Below are 21400 nucleotides of genomic sequence, written 5' to 3'. Positions count from 1 at the left end.
GCAATACCTGAGGAAGGGCTGTGCCCAAGAATGGGACGGGAAGCCTGGTGGGTGGGTGATTCCCCACACCCCCTTCACTGTAGCCTGTTTGGAGGGACAGCATCTGTCTACAGCTTGTGTGGCTGAATGGCCAGCTGTAAAGTGAAATCCTGACCCATCCCCCTTTCCCTTCTCTTGTATAGCCACATGACTATACCTCCTGATTCTTTTCACTGACAGTAAGAGGCCTACAAACTTGTTTGCCCCTTTTCACTGGGGTGAAGGGCAGTAACACAGCTATAACTAAGAACCTATCCCTCTCAATCTTGATAGAAGCAGCTCCAGAAAACATTTTTGCTAAATGCTGCTGTCATTCAAAGTCTGCAGTGAGACTGCAGGAGGCTGACTCTTCTTTCACCCAAGCACCAGCAGAGGGCTCAGAGGGGGTCCAGTGCCCGGGAGATAGTGTGTACACAAGGAGCCTATGCTTCTAAGCTGTCCACGTGACCCGAGCAACAGTATCCCCCTTCCTGGTCCACTGTGCCACATCACAGGCTCCCTGGGGGCCATCAATGAACACTCCCACAGGGACAGGCTCCTAAGAAATGTGGAAGGTCACAGGGCTGTGAACGGCCCCACCTAGAGGCAGCACTGTTACTGTCACCTGCTGGGTGCTGTGGTTTAAGCCTCTGGACCCTGGCATCCAGATTCTGATGGTGAAACCTGATTTTTTAAGTGTTAGTATTCAACTGTAAATCCAAATGGAACACTCCTGCTACACAGTATGCCTCAGGATGACTGCCCCTATGCTGGGCAGTTCAAGTGGTCCCTTAGTTTATGGTCCCATCTCCTGTCCTCACCCTCAGGAGGCCATGGCCTGCCACCAGGCACTTAACCAGTGCCATTACTTTGGACAGGATAGGTTTCCAACTCAGGGCTCTCTAACAAGAGCATGTAGCAAGGCCAGGATGACTCCTCTGAGGCAGGGCTGAGTTTGCTGCGTTCCATGGGAACGCCTGTCCCTGGGGATCCTCCTGGGTGCTTTGCTCCCCAAGTTGCCAGGGGGAAGAACAGGGTGGGGGGGAAAACTGCACCACAGGCAAGTGGCTTGCTTCTTCCTCCCCAAACAAAGTCAGAGGGCAGTCTTTTGAGGGGTAGCTTGTACTGAACTCTCATAGGCCAAGCCTCTTCCTCTACAAACACAATTGCATCCAGCACACAGTTTTAGACAAAAAAGCTCTTTATTTAACCAAAAAAAAAAAAAAAAAAAAGGAGGGGGGAGGGGAAGAAAAGTCATAGGAAAGTACAACGTGCCTGCAGAAAACTATTTTCTCTTATAATTTTGTTTTCTTAAAAAAAAAAAGAAAAACACAACACAAAGCTTGTAATTTCCAATCACCATTATCAGGCTCTTACAACATCTATAAAGAACATACATCTGCTTCAAAACTCTACAGGGGCAGGTGGGGAACAGAGAGAGAGACGGCACCCAGCAGACATGGGGAGGTTTTGTTATCATTTATTTGTGAAGTTAAAAACGAGCGATAAAAAGTAAAAACTGCCATACAATTTTTTTTTGTTCTCAATTTGTTTGCAGTTTCAATGTCCTCTTGAACAGATGAAACATGACAGACCAGTCCTGGGAGAGAGGACGCGGGGAGGAGGGGCCGCGGGAAGCCGAGCTAGGGCAGAGGGAGGAGCGAGAGGAGCAGAGAGGCAGAGGGGCTCAACTGATGCGGGGTGGGGTGGGGTGGTGGTTTCCTGCAATATCAACACCTGGTCCAAGGAATGTTCCAACTCTAACTAAAAAAAAGAAATAGCAAGATTGACTTTTTTTTCCTTTTTAGAAGTTTATTTTAAAAACATGAAGAGGGCCAAGAGTGGTAGGGAGAAAATGAATTCCTTTCCCTTGAAAGAAGCAGTTTCAGGAAGGGTGGGTATAGAGATTGATTTATATATATATATATATATATATATATATATATATAATCTTATAGGTTTTGTTTCACTTCGTGTTTATTTAAAAAAAAATTTTTTTGGCAGAGATTTAGTTCTCACTATCTTCTATGGCTGGCTCAACATGAAGGACCCCAAATTTGAAAGAAAAACAAAAAAGAGAAAAGCATGTGAGACACAAAAAGCGAGAGAGCGAGAGCCAGCACTGACCTCCAAGCCCCTCCGAGAGGGCTCCCCCATACCCTGTGGCAGCCATCGCTCTCTCACCTAACAAATGGAGAACAGGAAGAAAAAGAAAAAGAAAAAGAAGAAAAAAAAAGCCAAAACCAAGGAAAAAAGAAAGCCCCCAAACAAAACAAATAATATTAAAAGAATTTTCACAGATGAAGAAGTTCACATTCATTCGATTCATTGAGCCTGCGGAGAGGGAAGAGATAGGAATTGGTCACTACGGAGAGGGGGAGGCAGGGGTGGGAGACTGGGGGACTGTAAGGAGGGGGCCAGGAAGCTCCTCTCCCGAAACGGTGGCTAGCAGGTATGTCTTTAACTGTCTAGTGAAGTGCTCCAGGGACTCGGCTGAAGTCAGACTGGCTCCTTGATGGAGGAGGAGGAGGAGAAAGAGTGACACAAAGGCAAGAAGGAGAGAAGCAGGGGCCGCAGGAGAGAGAAGCGAAGTGAGGGTCTGCAGGGGAGAAAGCGGTGGCTCCCGGCGCATCACAACATGAACAATCTCAGAGATCACGGTGTCCCCACAACACCCCTGTGAGGTAGGTTGGAAGGTGGCAGCGATCATCATGCCCACTTCACAGACAAGACCGGGACACAGACACGGGCGTGAGAGCAGAGGCCAAACCCAGGTGGAGCAGAGGGGCTCCAGGGCTGGTCCCCTTGGCAGGCTCCCCGCGTCCCTGCTGGAGCCAGGGCCACCCCACGCTGGGGCTGCCTGCAAACACAGTCACTTGGACACAGTCGGGGAGAAGATCGTGGGTTTAAAAACAAAACAAACAAAAGCCAAAAAAAAGTAATGCAGAGGGGGGGAAAAGTATCCATTTTCTTCCCAAGTGGCCAGATTTTGAGTTAGCAGCCAGGTTGGTGACCAACATTTCAGTAGCTGGCCTGCCCCCCACCCCCAGGACTACCCACCAGTTCAACAGTTCCACCTTTTATCTGTCTCGCACTCTCCCCCAGCATCACGACAGCATTACACAGGAACAAGCGAGCCGGCGGAGGGAGGCCTCTTCTTTAACCTCTGGACCCAGCGCACACTTCCCCTGGCTCATGGGGACTCTCGGAGACCTCCGGCCACACGGCCCCCGCTGCAGGCATCAAGGACACACCCCGCAGGGGAAGGGATTTCCGGCGCTACCCACTAAGGCAGGATGAACGGTGGCTGGGGGTTGGAAGGAAAAAGGAGGAGGAGGAGGGTGGCAATTCCCACTTGCCTGCTGCTGTCCCTGCTGTGTGGGTGGAGGCTGGGGGCCGCCAGGACCTGGGGTCTGTCCGTAGTAAGCGGCTTGCTGTCGGTAGTATTCAGCCCAGGCAGCGCTGTAGTCTGGCTGGGAGCCTGGGGGCGCTCCTGGACCCCCTCCAGTGGCCACTTGAGCTGTTGGGAGGAGAGGTAAGTGGGGCTGGCAAGAGTGGGCCTGACCCTACCTCACCTCAAGCTCCACTAGCTCAGGCTGGTTTAAAAAAAACAAAAAACGATGTAGTTGACACACAATATTGTATTAGTTTCAGGTGTGCCACAGTGATTTTCCATTTAAATTCCTTACAATATAATCACTATACTAAGACCCATACCACCATACGAAGTCATCATAATGATGACTACATTCCCTATGCTGCACTTTCATCCCTGTTACTATTTTTTCTTTTGTATAACTCACCCTGCTTCTTGTAGTACTCCTCCCAGGCCTTTGTGTAGTCCTGCTGTGGGGGAGCTCCAGGCTGCTGGGGCTGCTGACCTGCAGAAGGCAGGCACCGAGGTAAGACACAGCTGGCCTCCTCTGCCCCACTGGCTGACTTGAGCCCATGCAGTGGCCCACTCACTCACCAATCTTCTTGTAATATTCTTCCCAGGCCTTTGTGTAGTCTGACTGGCCAGCAGGCGGGGGCTGAGGTGGCTCGCCCTGGGCAGGTGGAGCTGCAGGGGCAGGGGCGGGGCCGGGAACGGGGCCTGGGGGCTGCTGGTAGTAGTGTGAGTAGTAGGCGGCCCAGGCTGCGTTGGGGTCGGCGGCGGCTGCGGCAGCTTTATCTGCAAGAAGAAAGCAATGCAGGCTGAGAGCTGACACGGAAAACCAGTCCCATACCCAGGCCCTGTGCTGCCCCATCAAATGGGCAGCCTTACTTACTTGGGTCATGAGGAGCAGGTGGTTGCCACTGGGGGTAGGTATTGCCCCATCCCTGGGGTGGGTACTGGTGAGGAGGGGGGCCCCCGGCACTGCAGGAGAAAGAGGGGGAACACATGAGTGCAGGCTACTCCGATGCAGGGATAAAGATGGCTAGTAGAAAGGGAACCCAGGGAAGGGTGTGAGAAAACTAACAATGCATAGGACCCGGGCCATGAAACAAAGTCCCCCAAATTCAACACCTATAGCATCTTGTAAAAGACGGTATCTGTGAAACAGAGGGCTGGGCTGGATCATGTTTGGGTCCCGAACAACCACTGCTTCTGAAAGATGACGCAGGACCCCTTGGTAGTGAATGGAAATGGAAACAGGGCCTGTCACTCTTCTTGCCAGAGTATAGAACCCAATGTCCCAAATCCCAGGCAGCTGAAATACTCACTGAGGGGGAGCCCCTGGTGGCCCCTGGTTGAAGGGTCCAGGATTGAAGGGACCCATGGGGCCAGCAGGGCCTGGTCCCCCTGGGCCAGGTCCAACAGGGCAGAGGGGACCCTGGAAGAAGGAGAATGGGATATGGTTAGTGGGTGAGAGACAGGAGCCAGAGCCATGCCCAGGCCCCAGAGCCCTCCGTGAGCCCACCTCAATCTTCTCTTCAATGAGCTGCTTGGCATGGTCAATTTGCTGGGGTGAGCCTCGGATAATGAACAGTTTGAAGTTGGGGTCCCCGTTTGGTGGCAGCTGCCGGGATATCTCTACAAAGGCGCCTGTCTGCTGGTTTATGGCTTTCACATTCTCGCCACCTGAGGGGGACACAGGCAGTGAGGGGCGGTTGGGAGGAGAGTGGGTGAGGGATGAAGGGTAGGGAGAGGCCTACTCACCCCGGCCAATGACTAGCCCACACTTGTGAGTGGGGATGGAGAAGGTCATCTCCCCGCCAGGCGGGCCCCAGTTGCCTTGGCCCCTTCCTCGGCCACGGCCTCCTGGGGGCATGCCAGGACCTCCTGGAGGGCCTGGGGGACCGCTCTGCAAGACAGGGAGGAGGATGGAGAATGAATGCAGGAAGCCAGGCCTGTCCCCTCTGCCCCCACCAGCTCTTCTCACCTACCCCATGCCACCTACCCTAAGGCTCTGGAGGAGGTCATTGATAATCCGTGCTGCGTGCTCACACCGGTCTGGAGGCCCCATTATGTGAGCTATCTTCTCAGGACCTGTCCCATCATCTGAGGCCAGCACCCAGAAAGTGGAGACACGGATTTAAAATAGAAGAACAACTCCAAACCACTGCCTCCTCAGGACAGCACTGTGCCAAGCTAGGTGCCTGAGACAACTCAGAGACTCAGGGCCACTCGCCACACTCCACATAGTCAGGAGTGAAGAATGAGGCAGGCAGGCCCCACGTCCCCAGAGAAGGAAACCAACCAGCTCGGCAGGGAGGTGGCTGAGACTTCTTTCTGCAATTGGAACCCCTAAAACTAATGCATGCAATTCACAGAACTGGAAACAACACATCTCTGAAAAGCAAGAGGTCCATCCTCCCCACAGACCCGCCCTCAGAGACTCCCACAAGCTCTGCAGGAGCCCAGAGTTGGGGTAGTGGTCTGATGCAGCTCAGGGTACCCAAGTTATCTAGGCTGCCCTGTTGGGATGGGACATTGGTGGCAAAGAGGGAAAACGTAAATTCAACAGGAGAGGAAAACACGGAAAGTCTTCCTGTCACCAACTGTCTCAGGGGGCTGTCCCACAAATGAGAGAGAAAAAATCTAGAAGTAACGAGGCACCACAAAGAGGCTCAGCATGCTAACCATGGTGCCAAGCTGTCTACAGCAGACCCTCAGGGTGATCTTAGAAGGACATGACTAGGCCTGACCTTGTTTAAACTGGATCCGCACACCGGCGTCATTCTGGATCTTCTTAATCATCTCTCCACTCCGACCAATGACCACGCCAACAGAATGCCTAGGCACTGGCACCTAAAGGAGGAAAGAAGAGTCAGCTTTTGCTGTCTATATGAAGAGCCCCCCCCACAACAGCCCTCCATCTTCTCAGGGAGGCCTGCGCTCACATCAATGCCTCCACCAATCCGGGATCCATACTCATTCCGGTCCCCAAAGCCACCCTGGTCACGCTCTCGGAGGATGTCCATCACCATCTCACAGGCTTGCTGCAAAGACACAGAGCATGGTGCACACGGCAAGCTCTGCTGCCCCACTGCTACTCCAGCCTCCCACAAACCAAAGGGTCACAGGCCTAAGCTAAGGACCGACACACAGGTGCTGAGCTCTGTTACCTGCCGCCCTAAGAGGCAGGCACGGCCAGCACTCCTATTTTCCAGATGAGAAAACAAAGGATCAGACTTAGGCTACTTGCTCACATACAAACAACTGGGAGGGAGAGAAGAACACAAACCCTGGGCTGACTTCAAAGCCAGTGCTCTGGGAAACCTCTCCACTTCCATCCAAATCTCCACCCAGCCCACCAGATTTTTCTCTTATGTCTCTAGAAACAACTACCACCACCACCACCACTACCTGCAAGGTGTGCTCACCTGCACTTTGTAAGGATCCCCAATGATCCGAAGGGGCTTGTCCACATTTGTGTTCTGGGAACCATCTTGAATTAAAATCATCTTTACTCCAGCTCGTTCCTTTAAAACCAACGTTGACTGTCAGTGCAGAACTTTCTGCGAAGTAGTGCACTTCAGGTAGGGTCCATGATCAAGAAGAGTAAAAGACTGGCAAAGCAGCTGGTGTGCGTGTATATGTACATCAGACACAGAAAGGACACTGTCTTGGGATGGAAGGAAATTTCTGTTCTCTGCTCCACCCTCTCACCTGTAGCTGCTTAATGGTCTCCCCGCCTTTGCCGATGACCAGGCCAGCCTTCCCTGCAGGGATCATAATCTCCTGCACCGTGCCATTCTGGCCCCCGTTGGCATTGTCATGGAACTGCCCTGGGGGGCCCCCACGACCACGAGAGACGATGTCATCCAACATCATCTTTGCTTTCCTGGGAAGGGAAGGAATGGGGTGCTGTCACTTAAAAAAAGTACTGGCCTGGAGACCCCCCTGCCAACTCAAAGCAAAGATGTCTCCAACACGTGAGTTGACAGATGATGAGGAAGAAGAGTATTACAGTCCCTGGGACTGGGGTGCAGGGACATGGTGTGTCACCCACAACTTTCAAAGGGATCAAGAGGACTTCTACCCACTCCCATCACAATGAAAGGCCCAGTGAGCACTTACTGGACAGATTCTGGGGCTCCTGTCAAGGACACACTGCGCTCGGGGAGGCCACCACTGTCTAGAGAGAAGAGGAGATAGGGTCAGTGCCTTTCTAGGCCTGTGGACCCTGGAAAGGCTTTTATTGGAGATGAGGAAACTTCCAGAACAACCAATGGACACTTCTGCCACCATTCAGCAGCTTGAGAAATCAATTTACCTCCTCAAAGACCTGGGAGGCTGCATTATGCAAGGCCAAGGTCAGGAAGCTTAAAGTACAATATGGGAGGCAGAACTTTTAGAGACTAAGATGAAAACTTTCAGAGAATAAGAGGTAGGAGGAGAGACAGATTATGGAAGGTCAAAACCCTGGGCCATTCTCACCACCACTGACAACCACGTGTGCACGCTTTAGTTAACAGTCTTGCTCTGCTAGAGCAAGGCCTCAGAAACTCCCGAAAAGCAGACTCCTACAGAGGAGCAGGCAGAATTGCAATTCAAACCCAGGCCTGTCCTCAAAGCTTTTCTTTCTAATGCACCTTCCTGTTTCCCATATTCTTGTCCGTTTTCTATTAGGTATTTAGTTCAGGTGGCAACCTAACACAATGGTTCAAAGCAGACCTGGAATAAGGGCTGTTGTTTTTAATTCTAGATCTTCCCTCTCAGCCCTCCCCGCACCTATAAAATGTAAAGAGTCACAGCTACATCTTAAGGTGCTGTTTAGTGGAGATACTGCACTGAGCCTGGTACACAGAAGGCACCCAACAAACAAGCAATAAAATAAACAAATACTAGCCCATTTCGTATCCCATGTCTACCCATCAAGTTAAAAGTGAAATCACCACTGAAGTGCAGAGAGCCAAGCCCCAGCCCAGCATTCATTCTGGCCTGAATATGGCTCACTCATACCTGGAGAGATCTGGACTTTGCAGCCTGAATCCTGTTGGATTTTGTTAATCTGTTCGCCTCCTCTGCCAATGACTAAATGGAAAAGAAGAAAAGCAGAGTTGATGGAAGGAAGGAGCCAGCAATGAGTACATGAAGAGGTAGGGGTTTCAGGCCATATGAATATTCAAATACGACAGGAGCCATTCCAAGAGCTCCACCATTCTTTCCACCCAGAAAGAACAGGTTAAGAGCAGAGCAGGGGAGGCCCTTTCAGACCAAAGGCTTCTGGGTTGCCATGGGCTCCCAGGACAACTGTCCCAGGGGCTGGGGTGGGGTGGGTATAATGGGCACCCCAGACCACAGTGACCCACACTCACTTAGCCCCACCATGCCATCTGGAACCCTGTACTCTTCTGTCATTGAAGTCCTGCAAAGAGAGACAATGAAGGTCTCAAATAGGAAAGGAGCAGAGGGTCTCCCTGGAGAAAAGGAGCCTTGCCCCAATGCTTCTGGCCTCTGACCCTGCTTCCTTAGGCCTATGGGATCAAAGCCCCACTGGCCTAAACGGAATCTAAGAGCATGAGGTTGGGGCTCCCTCGCCCTACAGCAGGTCAGTCCACTTCTGGAGGTTCATTTCCCCACCTGGGCTACAAAAGGCTTGTTCGGGGCAGTGTGGCCCTTGGACCAGTGTTGTTTCTGACTTAGGGAGAGACTAAGCACTAGACACTTTTATAGCAATGTAATTAAGTCATATTTTACATGTGTTGACTTAAAAAATTGTTTTTACCTTTTTCATTTAATTTTCCTAGCAAATCTTTTCTATTAAATTTAATACCCCCCCCCCCAACAATATGGTCCTTCACAAAGGATTCTGTCAGGTTCGCTAAAGTCGTTTGGGATGGGGGCAGCAAATAGGAAAGACCTCCCTACCCCAGGCTCCACCAGCTCTCAGGGAACAAACGTGCAAAAGACAGATAAGAAAACCAGACTTTTCTAGAAAGAAAGATGCCTGTGCTTTTGGAGTGTCCCCACCTCAACAAAGGAAGAATCATGGCGCAGAGACCACTCTTTTGTCATTACCAACAAAGTGTCACAACACTCCCTCCAGCCTTGAAGACAGGTAAGTACACAGACGAAGGCAGTGCTCTCTATCTCTCTATTTGCTCTCGGGTGGAAGAACCCTAAATGGTGTGGGAACCCCAGACAGAGCTCTTCTCCCCCAAGTCAGTAAGAAACACCAGAGAAATGACAGACAAAAAAGTGACGTATTCTCCAAATCACAACTTACCTGGGGGGAGGATGGATAGGTCCAAGTTGAGAACTGATGGCTGCAGAGAGAAAATCCACAGGAAAGATTGGCCTGGCTTCTCTCTGGAACTCCGAACACCAGTGGCCCCAGGCGCTCCTGCCTCCATGGTGGCAACTAGCACCATTACAGTCTAAGCCCTACTGAGCACTGGTGCACAGTGGGCCCACCTCACAATAGCACAGGCACCAGGTATTTCTACCTCAATTTCCAGGGGCTATGGGAACCCCACAGGTCATGAACACTTGGAGCCTTCATAAAGGACAGGTGCTCAGTGCTCCTAGCTCCCAACTCCTAACAACCTTCTAAGATCCTGAAGCTGCCCTCTGCCTGTGTCACCCAATGGACTTACAGTCTCCTTGAGAGGCCAATTTCTTGCTCTCCGGTTGGTCTGTGAAAGAGAGAGGATGTCAGATGCAGCACCCACCCACCGCTGCATCAAATCTGATGCTGGTGCCACACACCTTGGCAAATAATCCCCCCCTCTGCTACCCCCAACATCAGAGCCAACACAGGAAAGTAGCAGAGACCAACTCCTAAATGAGGTTAGACTTCATCAATCCTGCCGCCACCACCAAGAGTAAAAAAGCTCTTTATAACAGGGGAACAATGATGGTGGTTTCTGAATCCTTCTGGCTCAGGACTGGACCTGCCTTGGGCAGCAGGGTCCTGGTTGAAAGATCAATCAGGTGGCCCCCCACGAAGTGCGGGACCACCCAACCGATCATTATGGCTACTGTGAGTAATGCCACATGCCTCAGGGCCAGGCAAACTTTACTTTCAAGGGGCCTCAATAAAGGTACCAGCATTTCCCCAGATTTCCAGAACAGGAGGAACAATCTTGAGAACTTACAACTTGGACCTAGCCACAGTCAATCTGCTTTCCTCTCAGCCACCTGATACCTCAGGATGGTGGCCCAACAAAAAGAATGAACAAAGCTGGGATTGCTGAGGTTTTAAAAGACCGAATGGCAGCAGGCTCCCCCCCCACTCTGAACCACATTCAAACAAAGGCACCTCACTCTCTACCCCTGGCCCTTCCTCCCAGCAGGTAGTTACCTCCATCTTCCAACTGCCTCTTTTGGCCCCCAAAACCAAAATCAGGAGTGCTGTTATTCACTGTTGTAGCAGCATCACCTCCAATTTTGGCTGCGATCTAGAGATGAAGTTGTAAACAGAATAGAATTAGCACCAAAAACCAACTTCCATGGGGCTCAGATAAACTTCTGTTTTCTGCTCTTGCTGTTTGGCCTGGGAGTCAGCACCCCCAATTTAGGAAATAGCTGTTGGTTAAGATATTCTAAAAAGAATTTTCACCTAAGTCTTTAAAGTTCAAGAGTTATCCAAGAATTTCAAAACTCCCTTTCTCGATTGGATTTGGGCCTAAATTGTATGTGGCCAGACTGTGACACACACACTAACTTGTCCTAGGGGTAAAAGGAACAGAAGAAACTCGGTGTCACAGAGGGTCCACAGGTCATTTCCACAAGGGAGGGCTGCAGAGAACCAGAAAGTGTGACTGTAGCCTAGTTCTTCTGGGATGCTGAGAGGTACTATCTCCCTCACCCTCAGAATCTTTGCATTTGTGAAACAAATGCAGGAAAGTTTTTGCTTCAAGGCATCTGAAACCTTCATTTGAGAAAAATAAAAGCCCCTTTTGGAACACATGTTACAATTTAGCCACACGAAGAGAAACTTCAAATAAACCCCCATCCAACAAACTTATTAACACCAGAGTCTGTTTGTGGAATTATTACAAATTTTCCAAAGAAACAAAACCCAAGAACTAAGGATCTATCTTTCCACCTCTCTCATTTTAACACTTGGAGCCAAAGCTCTTGGTCTGCCCAGATGGGGCCTAATCCCACCCCAACAGATAGCACCAACTCCCCCAATGATAGCTGATCGTCAATCAAGACAGTCTGGTGGGCAAGCAGATGAAGTGCACAGAAAAACACTACTCCACACGAGGTTAGAAAGGTGAGAAAGCACAGATCACAAATGGGCGGAGCAGGTCGTTCAACCTAACGGGACCTCCCACCCTGCCCTGGAGGCATTGGAACTACCCAAGTCAGGCTGGGGTCTGCTTCCGGAAAAGGAGCCAAAGTCATCCCATTCTAAGGAACTCCTTCCCTCCAGGCTCTGGGGAGGTCAGTCCCATCAGCATATGACACCCCCATGTAGTCATCAAGACTCAAGAAACTGTGGTGGGACCCTCCCCTCTTTCCCAAAAAGATCTAAACCACGCTTTCAAGCTGCTAGTAACATCAAAAAGAATCCACACCTACGCCCACCCTCCTCATTTCGTTTAAGTGCTTGGCTACTTTGGCAGCAAAAGGATTCCCTTTCCATAAGAGGAAGGACTTGTTTCCCTCAAAATCCATTCTTTCTGGGGGACGGGTTGAAACTGGACTGGGTTGGGGGCAAACAGAGCTCTGTGCCCTGATGGAGAGATGGGAGCAAAGTAAGGCACATCCCGGAAAAGTGGACCTTTTCCTTCCAGGACAGTGGAGCATGCCCGAGCGTGTGTTAAGGCGGGGCGTCTCCCCGAGTGAGGGGTTGCACTCCGGAACCCCTGCACACCCAGGAACCGCTCCTGGGAATTCCCCGGACGCCCCTTCCCCGCTCAGGAAGTCACCCGTGGGGCAACCGCATTCGAGGCACCTGGGGCGGCCCAGGCCCCAGTCTACTGCCCCACGTGAACCCACGGCGGCCCCGGCAACCCCTCACCCGCGACCCCGCGCGCGCGCACACGTGACCCCGCCCCCTCCCCCGCCCGCCCCTCAGGCCCGCGGCCTCCTCACCTGGCGGGCCCGCTGCACAGCGTCGGCGAAGGCGTCCTTGCGAATTCCTGGGCCACCCCCGCCGGGGGGCTGCGAAGAGGCCCCGGCAGACCCCCCGCCCGGGCCCCCGCCGCCCCGGTCCCCCGCGCCTGGCGGGCCCGGTGGAGGGCCTCCCCCGGCGCCCCCAGAACCCCCGCCCCCGCCGGCGGTCGGCGGCGGCCCGGGCGGGGGTCCTCCCGTGCTGTAGTCCGACATAGCGCGGCGGGGCCGGACCTGGCGCGGAGGCTGAAGCTGAGAAGGAGGAGGCGGCGGCAGCAGCGGCGGCGGCTCAACGCGGGAACAAGGCCTCGCTCCACACGGCCGCGGAGCACTCTGGGAACCCAGCGGCAGGGAAGACGACGAGGGGAAAGAGGGACGCCCCCTCCCTCCGCTGTGACGGACAGCACAGCTGGGCCAGTGGAAAGCGGACGCCGCTCCTGGGCCACCAATCGCAGGCTTTGCAGAAGACCGACCAATCGGAGTGCCGTGAGAGGCAATGGGCAGGAGACACCATGTGACTGACAGCTTTCGGAGGCAATGAATTGCGGGCTACCGGCGCTAGGTTGGCAAATCGAGGCGATCCGAGAAGGCGGGAGGCCCAATGAAGCGGGAGTTCCAGAGTTGCGGGGCGGCTGCAGAACCGATTGACCGCTCTGAAGAGTCAAGCAGATAGGAAGGAGGAGCCTAGCAAATGGCTCTTGGAATGCAAGCCAATGAATACACGTGGAAGGCGGTTCTTGTAAAGATTGGCAGTCAGTTTAATCCAATTCCTGACGAGTTGTGGGTGATGCACTTGGGTTTGGACTGGCTTTTCATGTTAACCGGAATCCTTTTCTATCTTTGACTACTAAGCCAATAACTGAGCGACGGGGGTCGTTGTTAGGTGACTGACACCACTCCCGACAAATGGCAATGAAGTAAAGGTGCCCAGTTTTGGTAGAAGCCAGTGGAAGCGCAGCTGCATTGGGGCGGAGCCGGCCATCAGCCGGCGAGTGGGGATTAGCGGGTGGCAAAGTGAGTGGCAGGTTACGTAGGAAGAGGCGACCGCTCCCGGAATTCAGGCCTGACTGTGTAGGCCAGGCACGTGGTCTGCTTGAGGCCTTGGAGACTTTTGGAGCTCAGGTGGCCTGAGAACCGGAGAAAACCTAGGGATCCCCGGGTACACCCCTCTCCTTTCTCCACTCAGGGGTCTAGAACCCCTTTTTCTCTTCCAGGACATATGGAACCAGCTCCCCTCGTGAACTAAAGGGTCTTGGGCTATTGGTTTCTGAGGGATCCCCTCCCCTATTCACACACCCCACACCTGCTTCACATAAGGTCCCAGGATCCAAGCTTCAAGCTCCAGTCCTAGGTCCTCAAGTCATTACCTGGACCCAGGCATCATCCAGGCTTTCCATTCAGGACCAAGGAGCCCAAGGTACCCAGTCCCCCTGGGGGACCTAGGGAGCATAGATATTTAGCTTCTCTCTTCAACCCAAGTATCCAGGTCCACAGCTTCCCTTCTGAACCCCAGTATCCCACACATGTATAGCAGAAACCATCACTTTATTCCTGGTTTGACTTCATGCTCATCATTTGTCCCTGGAGCCAGGACAAACTACTATGAGCCAAAATGGAGTTCATAGTAATTTCAGGCAGTACCCTGGAGAGCATCTTCTGACCCAGACACACCAACCACCCCCCAACCTCCTTTTCTTAGTGGAAAAAAAACCCCAAACAAACAAAACAACAAACGAAAAAACTTCCCTGGGGCCTAAGCCAGGAGGGCTCTTTAGGGCCAGGGGACACTAGATCCTCCTGTCCATTTCTGCCCAGGGTGTGCTGCTTAGCTCACTGCCTATACACCCAGAGTCTTCTTCATGGCTTCATACACCACGTAGCTGATGCCACCTGCCGGCAACACCTTCAGTAAGGTGGGGGTCATACCTCGGTATAGCCCTGGCCAGCCCTGCTGGGCCAGGATCCGCTGGAAGACTCTGCACATGGTGGGGTTTGAACCCTCCACAGTGTCTGCAGGGATAAGAACAAGCTCAGTGCCTCTGAGATGAGCTGGGGGGGGGGGGGGGGGGGGGCTGGAATGTTGGGGAAGTGGAGCTGGGGAAAGGAGCCTGGGGGATCAGTTGGCAAGGAGTTTGGAAAACTTTTAGAGGAAATTGGTTAGTTTGGGGAGAATAAAGGGATCAATTTGGGCAGGAATTTTCAGGTGTCCTTTTTGGGAACATCTTAGAAAACATTCAAGCTTATTTGGAATGGAATTTCTAAGATCTGCTAGAGATTTTTGGGAAGTGGGCTAAGGAATAGTTTGGGGACATTTTCAAGGTGAAGGTGGTTGGGTAAGAACCACCTTCCTTAGGACCACCTAATAGTTTGGATGTTTGAGAATTGGTTTAGATGCTGAGAGTTCATTTGAGAGAGTCACATTTGGGGAGTTTCCTGGGTAGTGGAGGAAGTGGTTATGAATTTTGGGACATCTAAGAGGTTAGATTTGGTGAATTTAGGAACCATTTTGACTTTTGTAGCTGGTTGAGGGCTGGGTCTCATTTGGAGAAGTTTGGAGGTAATTTTGGGGTTGTATTTCTTGAGGTCAGTATGGGGGACTGGGATACATTTGGGGGGAGTTTGTGGGAATCATTTGTAAGATGGCTGTTCATTTTAGTAATTTGTAGTATTATTTTGAGGGCTGGTATCAGATTTGGGGGTAAGCGTATGTCTTCGTGGGTTTGGGGGTCAGTGAAGGTGGCCAGGATCAGTTGTGGAGAGTTTGGGAATATGAGGAAATTCAGAGGGTTGGTAGAGGGGTTGGGGGAGCATACACAGTGGCCACCAGGGCCAGGCTGACCTTGAGCCTGCATCCTGGTGCGCACCAAAGTTAGTGGGTAACTGGCCATCTGACCACAGGTCGTGGACAGTGTCACTGAAGACAGACTGACCAGGCCACTAGGGTCTGCCATGTCCCTGCCTGACTTCAGCCAGAAGCACCTGAGTATCTGCAAGAAAAAGGGGGACAGGAGAAAGCTTGCTAGGGGCTGGGTTCATTCCTGCCACCCCCTCTGAGGGAGTCACACCTCATAGACGGCCAGGTCGGTACAGGCATAAGGGATGATGCCAAGCATGTTGGGCAGGTAGCCACGATAAAGGGCTCGGGTGCCCTCCTGCTCTAGAATCTGTCTGGCACAGTCCAGCAGCCCCTTGTATTGACCCGTCCGGCGCAGGGTTAGCCGTGTCTTTAGCACCTACGGAGGGTGAGGAGTGAGGCAGCTTATTTGATTTAATCTTCTCAATGACCCTCAGCAGTGGTCATTGTCCCCATCTACAAATGAAACTTATCAGGAATATGCAAAGCTGGGTGTCAAACCCAGAGCTCCCTGTCCCATCCCTTGGCCTGTGTGTGCTCTGAACACAGGGTTCAGAAGTTCAAGTGCTGACAGAGGCCAAGAAGAGAAGGGAAGTAACTTGAGCCAAGTGAGGTCTGTGGCATCTTTCACTTAGCACCAACTAAACATACTGCCATGAGAGGGCAGGCTCTAGGTGGCCAGATCTGCTAATTTTCCGAAAGAGAGATGGGAATTTTAATGAAGTACCCCAATTCCAAAATATTGGCAATTCTATAATTGTGCAAAAGGCAGAGCACCAAGTGTGGCAGGCAAAACTGTAAGGTGGTTCCCAAGATTCCTGCCCTCTGATATGCATGCTCTGTTATAATGCCCCCCCACCTTGAATGTGAGCTAGACCTGGGAACATAATGGAATGTCACTCCCGTGATCAGGCTACGTGATAATGACAAAGTTGTTGGGATTTTGTAATGGATGTAATAAAGATCCCTAAACAGCTGACTTTAAGAATCAGGAGAAATTGTCCTGGGTGGGCCTGACCTAACCAGGCAAGCCCTTTAAAAGAGGTCCGTTGCCAGAGACAGAAGTAGAAAGACTGGAAGCATCAGAGATACCCTCCAGTTGGTCTTAAACAAGCAAACTGTTGTAGAAAGGACCACATTGCAGGAACAGTGGTTGGCCTCTGGGAACTGAGGATGTCAGTGCCACACCTAGAAGCAGCTGACCCTTTGAATAACCAGGAGGCTTGGAGAGAGCCTCAGATGGGTTTGTTGGTGGCCCAGCTGACACCTTGACTTCCACCTGATGAAACCCTGTGCAGATGACTTGACTAGTCAGTGCTCAGACATGACCCACAGAAACAATGAGATAAAAATCTGTCGTTTTAAGCTAATTGAGTCTGTGGTAATTTGTTATGCAGCCAATGAAAACAAATACACTTTGGAAGAAACTTAAACAGATGAGAACAAGAATTATACAAAGAAAACTTCTAAAGGACCATTAAAGAACATAAAAGAGACTTGAACAAATGAACATATTCCTGGATATGTAGATTCAACATAAAAATGGCAGCAATTTCTACCTTGTTTACAAATTGAACACCAGTTAAAAACAAACACCAGTAGATGATGTTTGGAGATAAAGGAGAGAAGGATGGAGAATAATAACACCAAGCCTCAAGGCAGAACTATGTAGACACTAAAATAATCGGTGCTTGCCTGGGATTCAGGGGGAAGGAGGCAGGATGAATAGGTAAAGGAGCTTTTTAGGGCAGTGGGTCTATTCTGTATGATGCTGTAATGGTGGGCACACACATCATATATTTGTCATTGGTCGAAACCCATAGAATGTACAACACAAAGAGTGAACCGTAATGTCAACTATGGATTTTAGTTAAAAATAGCAAATCCATACAGGCTCATAGATTGTAACAAATGTCGCCCAAATGCAAGATGTGAATAATAGTGGAAACTTTGTATATGTGGGGAGAGGTATACGAGAACTTTCTGTACTTTCTGCTCAAATTTTCTGCCAACCTAAAACTGCTCTGCCAAATAAAGTCTATTCACTAAAAACATTAAAAGGTAGCAGTGCATGAACAGACAGCAGAGCAACCAGAGGTTAAAAGTCAGAAATAAACTCAAATATATATAGAAATTCTGTGAATTACAAAGGTGGCATCTCCGATCACTGGAGAAGAAAGACGGGACCCATTCATTAAATAGTGTTGGGGCAACCAGGTAGCCATCTGGAATAAAAGTCTGATACATACCATACATGAAGGAGAAGAATGGAAAGAGGAGGGGGAAGGTGGCAGAGGAAGCAGTAGCAGTTGGCAACTCCTTGTCATCTTGTTTCCTCTTTTGTGGGGCAGGTATTCTCTTACCTCCATGGGGTTGATGAGTGTCTGGGAGGTGGCCACAGCCAGGGATCCAGCAAGGAGACGTTCCTGAAAGGGTGGGGACCCATGCACTCCACAGAAGTAATTCTTACACTAGGACAGGAGAGAGCAGCAAGAGGAAATAAGTGATCATTTCCTGCCTGAAACCCATCCAGAGGGAGAGCTCTGGGACTTGGAGGGTGAATGTTATGTGTCTTGGATAATGCTGTAAGCTTTGGGAGTGGGGTGTAGGAGAGGTGAGGACTTGAGGGTGGGACTGGGGAAAGCAGACCACCCCCACCTGTTCAAAGACGGAGAACTTGATGGCGTACTCAGGGGCGATCTTGAGTATGTTGATGCCATTACCCCGCCACAGGGAACGGAAGCCTCCCTCTTGGACCATGCTCCGTAGCCCCCCCAGCAGATTCATGAAGTTTGTCTTGGAGGAGTAGACCTGGGGGTAGGGGGGGCCCTGGCCCTGTAAGAAGTCCTCCACCCTATCTTTATTCCCATCCCATCTTGGAACTCAAGCCCTTCTTGTCCCCAGCCACACAGCCCCTCTCATCCCAATTCCTTCTCCAACTCTTTCCCTGGCTAGTCTTAGAATTCTCTAACCCCATGCAGACTCAAACCCAACATCAAGCCACCATCTCATCCATCTTCCTCTACTTTTCAGTCCTACTTTGTCTTGAAAGCCATCCAAAGACCCCCACCCCCAATTCCCTGATCCCCACCCCAATCCTGTCCCTGGCACCATTCTCGGAACTCCTTCCCTGATTGAACTCCATGCCCCATCCACATCACCTCCATTGTCACCCCCAATTCAACCCCCACTCCACCTCCATTCAGCCTTCTAACTCCAGCCCATGTCCCAACCCCACCCTCCTGCCTGTTTCCCGTTGCACCCCCAACCCACATCCTGAACTCCATCCTCTCCACTCTGCTCATCCCCACCCTGATGGCGTCAGTGCAGTGGCCCCCACCTGCACGAACCTGCATGTACACCTTGGCACGGTCCAGAGGGGCCGTGCCAGTGCGAGACACTGCTCCAGCTATGGCTCCTGAGAGCAGAAACTTCCACAAGGCTCCCTCGTTATCCACTTCCAGGACATCCACGGGGACCATCAGCTGCTCTCCCGTGTCAAGCACCTGCAGGGCAGATCAACCTCCTGCCCATGCTCGGCCAGGCTGGAACTGCCTCCCCACACACATCTCCAGAACTCACTCCTGGTGAAAGGCCCACCCTGGTCCTCACTGCTTCAAGATGAATTCTAGGTCTGCTTGGAGGGAAGTGGACCACGCAGAAGGGGTGGGCAGTATGGCTTTCTGCCCCTGAAGTTCTGGCTAGAGATAGTGTGTGACCTGTAGTCGCCAAACTCACCTGCTGTGATGGGAGGTGCTCCAGGTTGTTTTTGCCCACATGCCCAAACACATATCCATACACGTGTGTACAGCCTGGGTTCCAGCAGGTGGGTGGGGGTGGGGGTGGGGGTGGGGGCAGGGGTGGGGGTGGGGGAGGGGGCGAAGGTTTGGTGAATAGGCCCCTGACCCTCTTAAACACGGTCTGGCCCCTTGAACAAGGCTTCTGGGCTTCCTCAGGTTTGGCTCCCATGACAGCTAGAGAGTCATTGAGGTTCAAGAGCCTGACAAGAGGTTTGCCTGCCAGCAACCACATGGGAGGGGTGCCTTGTGAATTTGGGCCCCAGGGGATAATGAGGTCACAGAGGCCTTTGTGATCTAACTGGGTATGGTAGGCAGAGTGAGAGGCTCCCCACAAAAACGTTCACATTCTAATCTCTCCAAACCTGTGAAGGTGTTATGTTGCATGAGAAAGAGGGAATAGCATGTGCAGATGGAATTTAAGTTACTAATAAACTGATGGAGAGATAGACAGATTATTCTGGATTAACCAAAGGGCCCAAAATAATCTCATTTTCTTAAACAGGGAAGAGGGAGCCAGGTTGGTATTCAAGTAATAGGATGTGAGAAAAACTTCCAGGCCATTGCTGGCTTTGAGGATGGAGGAGGGAGCCACCAGCCATGAAATGCAGGCGACCTCTAGAAGCTGGAAAATGTCAGGAAGCAGATTCTCCCCTGGAGCCTCCAGAAGGAGCCAGCCCTGCCGACTGCTTGGTTTTAGCCCACAGAGGTCCATATCGGGCTTCTGCCCTCCAGAATAATACATTTGTGTTGTTTTAAGCCACCAAGTTTGGGGTCATTTGTTTCAATAGCAGCCGTAGGAAGCTGATGTACTGTGTTTCATTGTCATGGCAACAGGAGATGAAAGTGAGAGAGAATGGGACAGCGCTAGAGCTTGGATGGGGGGAGACACAGTTCGTCCCCAAAGAAGGCAGGAATAGGCTTGAAGTCAGAGAGGTCTGGGCATGATCTCATCTCACACACTCCTTGCTATGCGACTTTGGAGTGCCTGCCTTACTCCTCCGAGCTTCTGTTCCCCACCCAGAAATCGGAAGTCATGATAAACTCCACCCGACAGTGTTGTCAACAGGATCCAACAAGAGTCTTCATTGAGGGCACCTCCATCCTCCAAGTTCTTTGGGTCAAAAATTTGATGTCACTGATTCCTCCTTTTCATGCTCACACTGTCATCAAATCCTGTGGGCTTGAACCTTCAAAATATATCTAGAATCTGGCTGCTTCTCACCATGTTCAGGGCTACTGCCCTGGTTCAGCCCCATCACTGCTCACCTGGGCCAGTGCAGTCACCTCCACCAGTCACCCCTCCCCCAGCCCCCTTCCTAGACTTGCCCCCACAGTCAGTTCTTCCTGCACCAGTGACCAGAGGGCACCAGTGACCACCCAAGTCAGGTTCTGTCCCCACTCTGCCCACAGCCCTCCATGGTTCCCACTTCCCTTGGGGTAAAAGCCCAAGTCCTCCCCAGAGCCCACAAGGCCCTGCACGACCTGCCCACCTCCCCTCCCTCTCTCCCCCTCTCTCACTCTGCTCCAGCCTCCCTATTCTCCAGCATGCTAGGCAAAGTTCTGCCCCAGGACCTTGCACTGGCTGTTTCTTCTGCTGGGGATGCTGTTTCCCTAGACAACCCCATGGCTCCCTCCCTCACCATCTTTAAATGTATATTCAAATGTCACCTCCTTAAGGTCTTTTCTGACCACCCTATCTAACATGTGATGTCTACCCTGCAGTATTGCTCATCCCTCTTCTCACCATTTTCCTCCATAGCACCTTGTTTTCTGCTACGTGTTCATCCATTTATGCCACTTATTGTTCTTTTCTCCCCACTGGAATGTAGGATCAATGAGAACAGAAATTTTTGCCTCTTTCTTTTACTTCTGTATCCCAGGTCCAGAACTCAGTCTGGCCTAAAGTAAATGAATGAGATGATACATTAAAGGGCTTAGCCAGAGCCAGGGTATTTAGTGCTTGCTCAATAAGTATAAATTGTTTTCTTTTGAAAGATTCAATGGAAACACCCTTAATTTTGCACATGGGGAAACTGAGGCTTAGAGAACAGAAGCCTGTCTGGTGTCACACTACATGTCAGCTGCAGAGCCTCCTAAAGGCCAGCCTTACTGTCATAGGATATAAGAATGCAGACAAGACCCCTGGTTGGTGTGGCTCAGTGGACTGAGTGCCAGCCTGTGTACTGAAAGGTTGCCAGTTCAATTCCCAGTCAGGGCATATGCCTAGGTTGC

At 51.3% G+C, this 21400-nt stretch overlaps 2 protein-coding genes across 3 annotated transcripts; both read right to left on the bottom strand.

Annotated features, from left to right (window-relative positions):
* Positions 1–1482: 1482 nt before the first annotated feature.
* LOC123813871 (KH-type splicing regulatory protein) lies at positions 1483–12844 on the bottom strand. Of its 2 annotated transcripts, XM_045831313.1 has the most exons (21): positions 12715–12844; positions 12497–12597; positions 10752–10848; positions 10045–10083; positions 9675–9714; positions 8764–8813; positions 8408–8479; positions 7523–7580; positions 7112–7286; positions 6826–6924; positions 6343–6441; positions 6148–6250; positions 5400–5500; positions 5159–5303; positions 4920–5080; positions 4723–4832; positions 4526–4627; positions 4287–4375; positions 3989–4189; positions 3822–3899; positions 1483–3538 (listed from the first exon to the last, which is right to left on the bottom strand). In XM_045831313.1, the coding sequence occupies exons 1-21, from the start codon at positions 12728–12730 to the stop codon at positions 3261–3263; spliced, it is 2214 nt and encodes a 737-aa protein (XP_045687269.1). In that variant the 5' UTR covers positions 12731–12844; the 3' UTR covers positions 1483–3260. The 2 variants fall into 2 exon arrangements, with proteins under 2 accessions (XP_045687269.1, XP_045687268.1); XM_045831312.1 differs by lacking the exon at positions 4526–4627 and having other exon boundaries at positions 12497–12839.
* A 1507-nt stretch (positions 12845–14351) lies between these two features.
* SLC25A41 (solute carrier family 25 member 41) lies at positions 14352–19337 on the bottom strand. The gene is made up of 7 exons (XM_045831661.1): positions 19107–19337; positions 18719–18874; positions 18027–18179; positions 17732–17839; positions 15580–15747; positions 15354–15501; positions 14352–14524 (listed from the first exon to the last, which is right to left on the bottom strand). The coding sequence occupies exons 1-7, from the start codon at positions 19335–19337 to the stop codon at positions 14352–14354; spliced, it is 1137 nt and encodes a 378-aa protein (XP_045687617.1).
* Between the last annotated feature and the right edge of the window lie 2063 nt (positions 19338–21400).

This window comes from Phyllostomus hastatus, unplaced genomic scaffold (assembly GCF_019186645.2).
Source record: "Phyllostomus hastatus isolate PE091 unplaced genomic scaffold, TTU_PhHast_1.1 phas_contig_159, whole genome shotgun sequence".
Classification (NCBI taxonomy): domain Eukaryota; kingdom Metazoa; phylum Chordata; class Mammalia; order Chiroptera; family Phyllostomidae; genus Phyllostomus; species Phyllostomus hastatus.
Note: the sequence above shows the minus strand (reverse complement) of the source record. Positions and strands in the feature narration are given on the sequence as shown.

Bases quoted from the DNA above. Each gene is read 5' to 3' on its own strand.
- LOC123813871 (XM_045831312.1), bottom strand. From the start codon at position 12,730: ATGTCGGACTACAGCACGGGAGGACCCCCGCCCGGGCCGCCGCCGACC. The intron at 6,442-6,825 runs GTGAGCACACCT...GTGTCTTTGCAG, and splicing joins GGGATCCTTACAAAGTGCAG to CAAGCCTGTGAGATGGTGAT. The intron at 4,833-4,919 runs GTGGGCTCACGG...TCCTTCTTCCAG, and splicing joins TCATTGAAGAGAAGATTGAG to GGTCCCCTCTGCCCTGTTGG.
- SLC25A41 (XM_045831661.1), bottom strand. From the start codon at position 19,337: ATGGGAGCCAAACCTGAGGAAGCCCAGAAGCCTTGTTCAAGGGGCCAG. The intron at 18,180-18,718 runs GTTCGTGCAGGT...CCCTACCCCCAG, and splicing joins GTGCCAAGGTGTACATGCAG to GTCTACTCCTCCAAGACAAA. The intron at 15,502-15,579 runs GTGTGACTCCCT...TTTTTCTTGCAG, and splicing joins CCGACCTGGCCGTCTATGAG to ATACTCAGGTGCTTCTGGCT.